Here is a 13,643-nt window from a genome sequence, read left to right as displayed (position 1 = left end):
TATAGATAAATGAAAAACAAAAAGCAGATTACCTGGGTTTGTTATGGGTCTCAAGTTGGGCTCCAGCAGATGAGGCCCGAATTTTCTTGCCTAGCAGCATAACTGAAGTGATCTGAGAGTATCTCGTCTTTTTCGGCTTGGCTTCCGTTCTCTTTAGAGACTGCTTGCTTGTTTTGCAAAGGAGCTTAGAGACACAGCACACCTGAGTCTCAGGTTACCTGATACACAAATCCGAGTGGAGTGGCTACGCATGCATTGTGATGAGAGACACATTTAAAACCACTTTTAAATTTCATAATGTTAAAAATACCTTTTAAGCTGAACGTCTGTTCAGCAAACTAATTTTCTTAATTTTCAGGGGAAGAAAACTTTTCACTTTTCGGTTTTCAATTTTGAGAAAGATACCCGTGGTATTAAGATTAAAGTGAAATTAAATGTTTTTTTTTTGTGTGTCTTTTCTACAGCTTGCTGTGCATATCCCTATCTCTTTATTGTGCTCTGCATAATAAATCAGTTCACCTGATGTTATTGATTTATACCTTTACTATTATTTTATAAAGTCAAAATACATAACTATCTCAGGAGGACTATAGGGCCTTATTCTCCAGTACAAAATTGTAAAGAGATTTATTATTCTCAAGAGACAAATGATTAATGATATTTTTTTCCATGTATATTCATCGTAGTAAAAAATCTCAACAAGAAAAAGAACTGTGTACAGTAAAAAAATATTTATATCTGTTTTCAGTTTATTTTGAGTATTTTATTAAGCACATCATCAAAGATGCATTAAGGCATATCATTATATTAAGAGTGTTCTGACTCCTGGAAGAAAATCAGAACCCTAAAAAAATACTGCACAAATATTCATATAGCTTTTCATGACTCAAAATGCCATGTTTATAAAGGCCCAAGCCAGGCAGACATCCTCTCCAGTGTGGAAGGGGTTTGCATGAATACACCAATATTCTTCACCTTACATCTAGAGGAGCTGCTTATGTGCAATGTCTTCACATCCTTCTTTTCTGGTAAAGGATTAAATAAAAAAAAATAAAAAAATATATACAACACTTACCACAGTAACAGGCTACACTACGAATTATAGGCTATTTATTTCTGCTTTTCAAGCAAGATCGGTAGGATTTCTAGAAGGATATTATAATTACAATATTATAATATAAAAGTATAAATGTATTATATATATATATATATATATATATATATATATATATATATATAATAGTAAAAATGTAATTTAATAATTTGAACTAGTATTCTAAAGATTCAGTAAGAACATACAGGATCACTCTTTCTCACCTTTATCAGATAATTTTTTACAATCTGTAGAAACATCTGAGGTGGGATTGATTTGAGCACTGAGGAGACATCTGTATGTCCGCTTCCAAAATGCTTATTGTAGGTGGTCTGCAGTTTGCTGTTTTCCTGATGATTGATGTGGCTGTGAATCACTGTTGGGACTAAAATGTAAAAGAAAAATGTGTCATTCTTCTCTAATTTGTGTGCCATACTGGTGCCATAAGATGACCTATTATGCTTTTTATTTTTTTTATTTGCTTTATTATGCTTTCTTTAGTGTGTAAACGTTGCTGTTTGAGAATGAAAAAGGTCTGAAAAGATACAAAGCACAAATTACACAAGGGAATTATTCTCTATATCAGTAAGGACCATTTCTGAACTCCCTCCTGAAACGCCTCGATTATACTGTTGAGTTTTCTTCCAGGATCGTCCACGTCACAATGTTCCTCATTTAAATAGTTCCTGCCCAAGGCATACATAAAAATAAAGGGATGAGTCCTAATCAAAGACTATAGATATAGAAAGACAGTTCACTCCTATTACTTATGGGAGAAACTGCAATGCACAATATGGCGGAATACATGCCGCCTTGTAAGTATAAGAGCCTGGTTAAATTGGTTGACCAATCACAACACAATGGTCCAGCCAACCAATCAGAGCACATTGCACTTTTCGGAAGGAGGGGTTTCATAGAGACAGGAAGTAAATAGTGCGTTACTGACAGACTGGGAAGAGATGTGCTACAACAATGTAAAATATGTGAAAAATATATTTTTTTTACCATGAAAACCTACTCTAGTGGACCCTTCTAAGACCCTCAAGACTATGTAAAAGGGCATAATAAGGCAATTTTATTTAACAATAATTTAATGATTATATAGTGTACTTTGTAATTGTCAACTAACTGATGGATTAAGTCAATTAACTTGCAATTCAACTTGTAATTCATTGCATGTCTAGTCTACTTTTTTGTGTTTGCATTATGTCTTGGCTACCAACAGGGTTTGTTGTCTTAAATTTCAAACAATGTAGTTTGGTATTTTAGCCAAGTTCAGTGGTTCTCAATCCTGGTCCTGGGGACCCACAGCTCTGCACAGTTTGTATGTCTCCCTCATTTAACACACCTGAATCAGATCATCAGCTCGTTAGGAAAGAGCTCTATGAACTGAACTGGGTGTGTCAGATAAAGGAGACATATAAAATGTGCAGAGCTGTGGGTCCCCAAGACCAGGATTGAGAACCACTGGCCTAGTTGAAACAGAGGTGCTGCAGGTTTGCCAAAGCTTACCAATACCCCTTGCTGCTATACCATGCAGCATATTGCACCCATAGCGAGAGTTGTTCCCCAGAAGCTCAAGTTTTGATTGAGGTGGGCGGTAGTTATGTCTCATTTCAGTCTGGGTATAGTAGTGGACAGCATGACTGTGTCAGGGTTCTGCCCTGGCAGCCTTGTCTGTGTTGTCTTTGTTTCATGTTTCTATGTTTGTCTTGTGTTTGAGGAGCACATGGCTCTGTCTTGGTCTGTGTTTGCCATGTGCTCCTTGTTTCCTGTTACCACGCCCCCTTTTTTAGTCCATGTCTTGCCCTCATTTCACTAATTGTGCTCACCTGATCCTCATTTGCTCTGGTCCCTTTATATTGTGCCTCTTTCCCTCATGTCTTTGCTGGTTTGTGTTGTGTATGTAGGCTACTTGATGGTGTTCTCTGGTTTGTGCGCTTAATTATTTTAGCGCTTACTCTAGTTTTCTATCTTATTCCCAGTATCAGACTATCCTTGTAGCTATGTTTCTTTTTTTGCTACTTTTTTTGTTAGTTTGCTTTTGTTATATCTATTTCTCAACTTTTTGCTCCTCTAGTCATTGATCTTATCAGTTCAATTTTGGCTCTCTTAATTGTTATATCATGTCTGTCTTGTCTTGTATGTTTTTCTGTGTGCTCCTGCCCTGTATTCCGAGTTCCCTGGCCACTGACTCTTAACTGCCTGGCAGCCTGACTGGTGCACCTATCTAACCCCTGTGTCAAGCCTCTGGTTCTGTGGGCCTCTACCTGGTGGCAAGACTGGTGCTACATCTGAGATCTACATCAAGCTGCGAGTTCCTGCCTGGTCTTTCCTTTGGAACTGCCTCTATTTCACTCACGTCATCGGCATCGCCATCTTACTGACGGTCTCAGTGGTCACCCATCCTGCCTATCGTTGTCTGCCCTGCCCGACTGTTTGAGCTGTGGTTCATGCTTCACTCTCCCTGCTGTCTCTAGTCTTCTGTCTTGTAAATAAAAAAACCTTGTCTGCTCATTTGTGTTTGGGTCCTATCTCTTGCAGAACTGTGACAGACTGTGGTTAAATGGAGCAAAGATTGCATGATTCTTCATAACCCCTGTGAACGAATTTGGACTGAATATAACAAAGACATTGAGATGCTTCAGTCATAAAAAAGATATCTTTGGAACCACAAGACCTTGAAATTAAATAAGATTCAGTGTATACACCTACAGTATAATGTAATTCTTAGAACTCACCTTGAGGTAATCCAATAAAGTCAGTCTGGTAGGTTGACCTCTACTGGGCACTCAGAGCCTTTTGGATTTGTCAAAGAAAGCTGAAGAGAGGAATTACCATCAAAGTGTTTAATTTGATTGGCATTAGGCCTATGTCTCCACACCATGAATGCCTTTGTGATAAAATTCGGCACAACACGTCACTCTGATTAGAGAGATGTCGTCTTTTTAAGACGTCATTTTTTTTTCATACTTTCGAATGAATCAATATCAGTTTGTTTACACGTCTTTTACCAGGCAGCAGATGTCCTCAGCATGCTACGTTTTGAGCGCATCTAAACAGTGAATCTAGCTAGCTAGTGTAATCGATCTAATCAATATATATAGGCCTATATATATATTTTTTTTGTGTGTGTGTGTGTTTACCACACCCTTTTCAATGCAACTTCAAAGGAAACAATACAATGTTGTCGAAACTAGCGCTGCATACCTGAGGTAATTTTGTTACTAGGATTTGCTAGCCTGCATTATGAGCCCACCGTTTATTCCAAGGGTAGGCTACAAGGGTATTGCTCATATATCTTTTTTTTTTTAACTTGAAAAGGGGTTTTGACTTGGATTTTTCTGTAGGCCTGCATTTTAAATGCACGAGCCCTTTAAATTCGAGTGGATTCTGATTGGCTGTCAGTGTTTTATCTTTCGACAACTGGAAAAATAATCGTTCGAAAAGTGATCCCAACGATATCGTTCCTCGTATCTTTATCGTTACAGTTGTGGTGTGAACTCTGCTTTAATTTAGATTTTTAGATATCTTTATCGTTATCTTAGTTATCGTTCTTTCTTGGTTATTTTGAGAAATATTCACTGAAAGCTTCTTTGTGGAACCAAAGATGGTTCTTATGAAATCTTTGAAAAAAAACAAAAAAAACATTTGGAACCTTTATTTTTAAGATTGTACATTCTAATGTTTTTCCAAACATGTATGACATAGAACACAGATATAGTGCTGCTGTGCTTTTTTAAGTTTAACAGTAGGCCTACGCACATTCATAGCAAAGCCTACAAGCAGACGCTTTCAAATTATATGCTACAAACACAGCAAATTACAAAATGTGGCATTTACCTGGCTTGGGTGTGGGTTGTTGTTCCTTCGGTTTCCTGATGCTGTGGCAGACCTTATACAGTCTTTGACACAGGCTTCCAGCAGAAGTCTTCACTGTATGCAGTTGCTCCCATTGGATCATCCAATGCATATGAATTTCTATTTTGCCAGATGGTTTCGGCCTTGTGTTTGAAACAGATAACAAAAAGAGATGATTCTCAACTCAGACATTTTGCATCACTTCTGTTCATAGAAAACTCACCATATTAGATTTGGAATAGATGAGATAAGTCTATTGATGAAATATCTTTTATGAGAAGTTTCATACACATCCCATTTTTTTGTTAATATCTAGATTACAATGCACAGTGAAAACAGTAACACTGAAAATGACCTAAAAAAAACATTAAAAAAAAAGGCAACAGTACAATAAACGTGTCTAACCATAATTTGCAATGGTTGTCTTGACAGATGTGAAATGTCTGACTGTTGTCCAAACGACATTCATGTGTCCAGTTCCAGTATCTGAGGTTTATGTGCTGTTCACCAGTATCTCCGTCGTTTTACAGTGAGAATCAAGAAGATAAACTTTTTATTATGTTAATGTGCATGCATGCCCATCTAATCGGATGTTATCTGTAAGATGGCGTTGTTATAGGAAACGCACAACAACGGGTGCGCGAGAGCAAACTGACGCTCCGCAGGGGTCCTTCTCCACGTACGAGAAAACCCACAAACCAGTGTCAAGCGTCCAAAGAGGTTGGAGACAGCACACTGAAATCTATATTTCAGGAATATGATTACATTTTGACTGAAATAATTGCCCTATAGCTATGCAAAACAAAATATTAAAACATGCAAAGGATGTAGGCTACATGCATTAGGATTATAAACTGTGGGCTATTTATTTTATCACGTTTCTTAATTAATACTAAAAAATCGTAACCGTTAAAGAAACAGAATCATTAAATTCCTTCAGAATCGAGCCAGTTCGATTTTATTTGGATGTATATAGCGCCGCTCAGTGGAAAGCATGATATAATGCAATTCAAGAATTTTATTTTTGTATTTTTTTATTAGCCTATTATTATTGCCAGGGATCACAAAAACATACACGAATAAGGAATGGAAATGTAATAATAATATAGTAGGCTACATGTGAGGAATAAAAAGCACCAATTATAAATAATAACAATAGTAATAATAATAATAACAGCAACAATAATAAAATATAAAATCTCGACAAAATATATTGCATCCTTTATCAAAATAAATTAAAAAGGTAGCACAGGTTTTCCGTCTTGGGGTCTTGGAGAATTTACAACGATGTTTGTGAGATTTGTCAAGGAGCAATGAAAGACTGATAATAAAGTAGGCCTACTCAGTTTTTTTTTGTTGTTTTATTTATGTCACAGAAACTTTAAAGATTACCATTACAAACTCAGAACCAACAACGATTACATTAAAATATAAAGTCCTAAAACATTGCCTGTGATTCATCTATGTCACGTTTAATTCGCGTGTTATATAACAATTTTCTAAAAGAAAAAAATGAACAATGAATTAATACATGATCAATTATTGTAATAACATTCTTAGTTTGTTGAATGTAAAATTCGTGCAGCTAGGGATCTAAATCAGCTTTTGCATTTGCACGATTTCAAAACAGGCACGCCAATAAATACATATGTGAATATGCAATTGAGTGATAAATATTGACAGTAATATATGCTTTGCGTTCTCATCAGAAAACTGTTGCTGTATGGTTGCGTAGGCAATACATTTTGTTTGCGGCAAAAATAATTTGAAATGCTATTGAAGCGTTCCTTACCAAATATACAGAATTAAATGTGTTTAATGCTTTGTAAAACTCACAACAATTTGTGTTAATTATCTAGGGGGATTTAAACAGTCATAGTCCAGACCCCTCCAAACTTCCCGTAATTTGCACCCTGGTAGAAAGTATAGCCTATAGGCTACTCTTCTTCTTTTTCTCTTCCGACAGTTATCAGCATGCAGTTGTGCTGTGAAATCTTTGAAATACTATGCTTTTAAAGCAAATATTCATAATACAATTTGAAACCTTTACTTCAACGACAAAGGTGTGCTTACATACACTACAGTATGTTCACAGCAGTACAAAACGGTGTCTGAAACTATTGCACTTGCACCAATGTATGGTTTTTCATATTCAGGCGCCGTTGAAAAAATGTGACGTTTCGCCGATGAACAGCCAACCACACTTCAGCTCTCGTAGGGACTATAGTGCGCCGACAGCCAATCACGGGCGCTCAGGACTTGGTGGTAGCCAATAGGATTCGTGACTGTATACTGTGTCTCTCGTGAGCGGAGGGTTCTGCAAGCACTTGGAAGAGCGCGCATCGGTGTTATTGTACTTCAAAGCCCCATTATCTAGGCATCCACAGAAGCTGCAAATAGAGAAGACTGGTGAGTTTTGTCAAAATATGCTTGTCAAGGCCTTTATAAACTATTTTTTAAATTGCGTCGTATATTACAACACATTTACCTTGGTAGTTGCGTGGTAATTTCGTGAACGCAGGGCGAGCAATCTTTGTCAGAATCTATTCGCCAGTCATTCAGTCATAGTGAAATGTCCTGAATGGAAAAATCGTTTTAAGATTAAAAATTATTGCATTTTTGATGTGAAATGACAGTATTAGAATAGCCTTTATTAGGGTGGGATGTAATATTTGTCAGGTAGCCATCCCAGCTAAAGCAGTTAGCTTTTTGAGGTCTTTTTGGGGTGTTATTGTGTCAGTCAGTGACGTGCTTGGCATTGACACAAAAATACTAAAATAACACCTCGGATAGATTTACCAGTCCCGAGGGAATGTACTCGTAATTTTGTGCATTTTTCTCTCTGAACGGGACGTGTGCGGCCGTGTTCTGTAATATAATATGGTTGGCTTGCGGAGGATATACTCTGCGTTTTGCCTGTGAGTGGCGGGGGATGGAGACGGACGGGGTGTAAGCGACATTCAACTTAACTAATAAAATGAAATTCATCCAAGCTCGTTTGCATTGCTTTTTCAACTCGCACAAAAGCCCGAGGATCTATTTCAGGGGACGCCGGTGTTTTCAAAGAGAACTCGAGCGAGAAAAAGGGGATACAATTATATTTATACTGTTTCCCACCGCCAGTGTCGTGTGTATGTGTGTGTGTGTGTGTATGCGGCTCAGGCTAGCAGACATAAAGGGAGAGAGCGAGAGGAAGCCATGTTGGCTCTGCTAGCTGTGCTCATGTGGCTCCAGTTGAACGGCGGCCCTACGAGAGCTAAACTCCCATTGCATTGCGCTTATAGTTGCAGACACTGTGTCCAGACCGACCGACTTCTTCCATAGGGGAGGCGAAATATCGGAAGGCGGCGGGACAGGGGCGAAAAACGGACAAAGTGCGGTGATTTTAGGTCCTAGAAATTACCCAGGAATGTGGGAGGAGACAATTGAGGGGGACTTTCTCTCATGAAGACGGCTTTTTCAAAATGGAAGAAGAAATATTATTATTGCAGCATTTAGGCATTTTAAGGCGGGCCCTGTGTAATCTATCTGCCCGCACATGATCGATGCTGCTATCAATGTTCCGTTAATGAGAAATACACATAATGGAAAATAAAATAGTGGGAATGAATATTAAATCTGTTATTTTATTCACGAAATGGAGGATGTCCTTGTCTTTCACCCTGAACCTGAGGGGGTCTTTGTGCATCTCACCGGCCATCTCAATAATATGATTTCACTGCACATTTCATCATTAATCATTTTTTTAGTTAGTGCAAATATGTTCCTCACAGTACATAATAATAACTATATATACAGTATATATATATATAAATTCATTTTAAATTGTAGTGAACATATATATATATATATATATATATATATATATATGTAATTGCACTAGATAATAATATAATTGAATATATAAAAATAATGATATAATATATAATTATACAAGATTACAAGTTATAAAATGAGTATAGCTTGTGTCATCTTCATTTAGTTAAGAATATCTTTTTTCACAGAGTAAAGATGGGTAAAGATCCAAGGAAGCCCAGGGGAAAGATGTCCTCTTATGCCTACTTTGTGCAAACCTGTCGTGAAGAACACAAAAAGAAGCACCCTGAAGCCAGCGTTAACTTTTCTGAATTCTCCAAGAAGTGTTCAGAACGATGGAAGGTACTGTTCTGAAAAACATGGATGCAAATTATGCTGTTATATTGCATAAATATTATATTTGTTGTGCTTTCAGGCTTACTTAGAAAAATCTTTGTAAAAATCTGTTTTGTAATGTAACTTGCACGTTTTGATACAGCCTTTTCTCGTTCTGAACAGACAATGTCTGCCAAAGAGAAGGGTAAGTTTGAGGATATGGCCAAGCAAGATAAGGTTCGCTATGAGAGAGAAATGAAGAACTACATCCCACCGAAGGGAGAGAAGAAGAGGCGATTTAAGGATCCCAACGCGCCCAAGAGACCACCGTATGTTCAAGCTTTGCACTGCTTTTGAAAATAAAGCATTTTTCAAGACGGTTTGGTTTGAATGCATGTTCCCCCTCTCCCCAAGGTCGGCGTTCTTTATTTTCTGTGGTGACTACCGCCCTAAGATTAAAGGTGAGAACCCAGGTCTTTCCATCGGAGACATTGCCAAGAAGCTTGGAGAAATGTGGAACGGCTCAGCGGCTGAGGTGAAGCAGCCCTATGAGAAGAAAGCTGCAAAGCTTAAGGAGAAGTACGACAAGGTAGTGTATAGTTTCTTTTTTCTTTCCTCCCTGAGTACTCTTTAATATTCTCAAACTTGAAAATGCACCTGCCCTATTTGTTAACTTTTTGAATCTTCTGTAGGATATTGCCCTATACCGCACAAAGGGAATTGCAGGCTTGTCCAAAAAAGATGGTGGGGAGGATGATGATGAGAACGAAGACGAAGAGGAGGAGGAGGAGGAGGAAGATGAGGATGATGATGAGTAGATTAGCTCCTGATATAGCCTAAGTTCTTGTTCATGCCATAAACCCAATTGTACACGATTCACATCTTCAAACGTAATACAGCAGAAACAAGAATTGTTAGGCTGTGTATATGCGACGTTTTTAAGATGTACAGTGTTATTCTCCTTTTGTAAAGTTAACACTATGTGTCTTCAGTCTTTACATTTTTCTTTTTTATCTTTGTTTTTCGTTAGTGGTAGTTCTTGCCAGGAACAGCGTAAGGTTGAATATGATTTGAACTGTTTCTCTGAAGGTGCATAGCACAAGTATCTGGTTCATGTAGATCTGTAGTGCACTATCATATTAGTTTTTACAAATATTTTTCGTATTTGCCGTCATAAGGTCCTTTAACTGTACTTTGAATACCACTCTAATTACAAGAATACAGCTTTGTTTGACATTTAAGAATGTGTCTGAAGTAAACATTTCTTTTTTTAGAAAACTGTCCTGTTTTTTTCTTCCGTAGCTACTGTAGTGACAGATTTCTTGGATATTATACTTAATATCTGAAGTTATCGGTGCATTGTATTATAAACTGGTTCATTAATATTGCAAAATCAACAAAGAAATGATCTGCATCAGCCAATTAAACATTGCAGCACATTTAAGACTCTAAACGTTTTTGAATTTTCCAGTTATGTACAATATAAATGAATTTCAGAATGTTGCTTCACACAAAGCCTTACCCAGTGTTGCATGAAGTCATGCTCTGGCATGAATTAATGCAGTGTATTGGAGTGTGCCATCAAAAATGAAGAGAAGACTGTAGCCTACTTGGTAATGGAAATTTAGACACTCACTCTTATCAGACAGCATAACCTAAAAATCGAAATGTTTTGGGTAATGACTTGAAATAAGCTATGTGACTGAACAAGAGCATTGACTATGTTAAGGAATACGCAAACACAGCGACACCCTGTGGCCGTGATGTGTAACTGCTTTGTTTACTGTCACACTACAGATGATGTCATCTTATTCAGGTTTCACCTTGACGTCTTTTACTTCTGCAAGGAAGGACAAAATAACAGTATGCTAAAGCACCTATTTAAAGCATTGTATCTACATTTTTGGGGGGTTAAATGACGTCTGATATTTCTGTTTTTTTTTAATCTGTTGCGATAATGATTAGGCCTACTCAAGATAAAGGGAAGATCACAAGTCCATAAGAGACAAGCACTTAACTCTTTCATATTTGTCACAACGCATTTGTAAATCAAACAGTACTTGTTGACATAATTGACTATTAATTACTTGACCTGAAGACAAATATCTGGAAGATGGAAAAAGACAATAACAAACAACGCAAGGCCATAAAAAATAACGCAGACTCTATTTAGTTCCGCCAGAGGGCGCTTTAGGGGTGCCAGACAGTTAATTGCAACCCCAATCAGTTTAAATAATGTGGCTAATGGAGCATTTTGATTGTAGTTGACAAAGCTGTGAAGCAAAAAGTGGTTTTGCTGAAATTAAATAAATAATTTAAGATTACTTATTATAACTGAATTTCAACCAACCTGAAAAAACAAGGTTTTACTGAAACATAACTCTCAGTAGATATAACCTGATTTCACCAGCAAGGTAAAAATACTTTATAATGATGAAAGTCCTTTTCCACCTTGATGTAAATACACTCAAAAAATGAATCCATTACCCTTACTTAATTTAATTAAAGAAATGTTTTACACACAATTTAATTTAGTTAATTCAAAATAAATCAGTTTAGTTGGGTCAACACAAATTAGTTGGTTTATGTCAACTTTATTCACTCTAGTATGTTTTACTTAACTTTTTTACATTTACGTTGGTCCAATCTATTTTTTACATTTATTTACTAGGGTTTACTTATCAATCATGAAATGTCATGCATCAATATTCACAATGTATATAATGAACCACTAAGCTGAGCATAAAACTTTGAGTGCCCACAGCGTAAGCACAGTCAAGCGCTACTCTTCAGCACAATGGTAACCACAAAATTAAATAACAGAAACAACTCTAAATGTCCAACATAACTGAATATTAAACATTAACATAAACTACAACATCTTTCCCTTTACTGAAAAGCACATAACACTTAAAGGGTTAGTTCACCCAAAAATGAAAATTCTGTCAGTAATTACTCACCCTCATGTTGTTCCAACCATGTAAGTCTTTCGTTCATCTTCGGAACACAAATTAAGATATTTTTGATGAAATCTGACAGAATTTTGACTCCTCCATAGGCTTCCAGTGTGACCGAAACTCACCGGCCCAGAATAGTTATTAAAACATCGTTAAAATAGTCCAAGTAACTACAGTGGCACTACATTAAGTTTATCATGCGACGAGAATACTTTTTGTGCGCAAAAACAAACAAAAATAACGACTTTATTCCACTTTTCATTTCCTTCTCTCTGGGCCTCGTAGTGTGTTTGCGCTGCGCGTCTGTGTTGCACGTCATCACGCAAAACACACATGACCGGCCTCGGCCAATAGTGAGCCTACGTGGTGACGTGTAACACAGACGCGCTGCGCAAAAACACTACGCAAACCAACTAGACATCCAGAGAGAAGGAAATGAATAGTGGAATAAAGTCGTTATTTTTGTTTGTTTTTGCGCACAAAAAGTATTCTCGTCGCTTGATATACTTAAGATTGAGCCACTGGAGTCACTTGGACTATATTAACGATCTCTTTAATAACTTTTCTGGGCCAGCAAGTTTCGGTCACACTGGAAGCCTATGGAGGAGTGGGAAACATGGCTCAGATTTCATCAAAAATATCTTAATTTGTGTTCCGAAGATGAACGAAGGTCTTACGCGGTTGGAACAACATGAGGGTGAGTAATTACTGACAGAATTTAAATTTTTGGGTGAACTAACCCTTTAATCCCTTGCAAAGCATGCTGGGAATTACAGATCTACTGCCCATTTAATGTCAATACAAATTATGAATGTAGTTTTAACACAAATTAATTAAGTAAACTTCACTTTTAAATATTAGGTTGATTGAACACAATTAAATTAAGTTGGGACAAAATGTTAAATTTTGTTACTTAAGCTCATTTTAATGAATTAAACTGAACAAGAGGCAAAAAAAAAAAAAAACCAAAATTGAGTGTATATTTATTTTACAATTGTGATTTTCACTTTGGTGCAACATAATGTGTATAATAACCTCAAATCACAATTTCTCATTGAAGCAAAATTCGCCGATCAGCAAGAATTAAGCTGCCAAACACAAACCCATTTTCTTCTTTGTGCTTCAGAGCAGATGTCCCGTATACAGTAGCTGACACGAGTCACGACTATACTGCCCTATACGCATGTGTCTAATGTGTTGAGGTTTATTGGAAATTGTATATTGGGTCAATGTAACTCAATTAAGTTAAAACAGCATTCCCTTGTTTTATGTTACATACGCCTGATTGAATTAGGTTACAACAACAAAATTAGAATTAATAGGTAGAAATACCTTCCTAAAGCAGCAACTGCACATGCTCATTTTTTATGGGCTCCACCATGTTGACATCTCATGACTAGCTTAGCTGCTACTACTAGAGTCTTATCGCTCTCGCGGTACTTTGATGGCATACGTCACAATCACGTGGCTTTGGCACTGTCTCAAGTTGGACACAATTTCTAACCGGCATGCACTGCTTCAGTCAGCCACCGATTGGTCTGTGCAGCACTGCATGAAGCCGAACAAGCCTTTATGTCGTAATTACCGTAAATAAGAGATGA

At 37.1% G+C, this 13,643-nt stretch overlaps 2 protein-coding genes across 2 annotated transcripts; one reads left to right on the top strand and one right to left on the bottom strand.

Annotated features, from left to right (window-relative positions):
- Nucleotides 1-50: 50 nt before the first annotated feature.
- On the bottom strand, nucleotides 51-8,654 carry tex26 (testis expressed 26; the record flags this gene model as incomplete). Its single annotated transcript, XM_084419609.1, is given in 7 exon segments — nucleotides 51-167; nucleotides 1,318-1,478; nucleotides 2,606-2,739; nucleotides 3,329-3,363; nucleotides 4,937-4,998; nucleotides 5,001-5,097; nucleotides 8,589-8,654. Coding segments are annotated over 7 exon segments (672 nt in total).
- hmgb1b (high mobility group box 1b) lies at nucleotides 7,239-10,363 on the top strand. The gene is made up of 5 exons (XM_084419402.1): nucleotides 7,239-7,363; nucleotides 8,959-9,112; nucleotides 9,269-9,414; nucleotides 9,500-9,674; nucleotides 9,778-10,363. The coding sequence occupies exons 2-5, from the start codon at nucleotides 8,966-8,968 to the stop codon at nucleotides 9,901-9,903; spliced, it is 594 nt and encodes a 197-aa protein (XP_084275528.1). The 5' UTR covers nucleotides 7,239-7,363; nucleotides 8,959-8,965; the 3' UTR covers nucleotides 9,904-10,363.
- Nucleotides 10,364-13,643: the final 3,280 nt, after the last annotated feature.

The sequence above is a fragment of the Rutilus rutilus genome (genome assembly GCF_951802725.1).
Source record: "Rutilus rutilus genome assembly, chromosome: 9".
Taxonomy (NCBI): Eukaryota; Metazoa; Chordata; class Actinopteri; order Cypriniformes; family Leuciscidae; genus Rutilus; species Rutilus rutilus.
This window is presented reverse-complemented; position numbering and strand designations above follow the sequence as displayed.

Excerpts from the sequence above, each read along its gene's own strand:
- hmgb1b (XM_084419402.1), top strand. The coding sequence starts at position 8,966 with ATGGGTAAAGATCCAAGGAAGCCCAGGGGAAAGATGTCCTCTTATGCC. Across the intron at positions 9,415-9,499 it reads AACGCGCCCAAGAGACCACC|GTCGGCGTTCTTTATTTTCT; the intron begins GTATGTTCAAGC and ends CCTCTCCCCAAG. Across the intron at positions 9,675-9,777 it reads TTAAGGAGAAGTACGACAAG|GATATTGCCCTATACCGCAC; the intron begins GTAGTGTATAGT and ends AATCTTCTGTAG.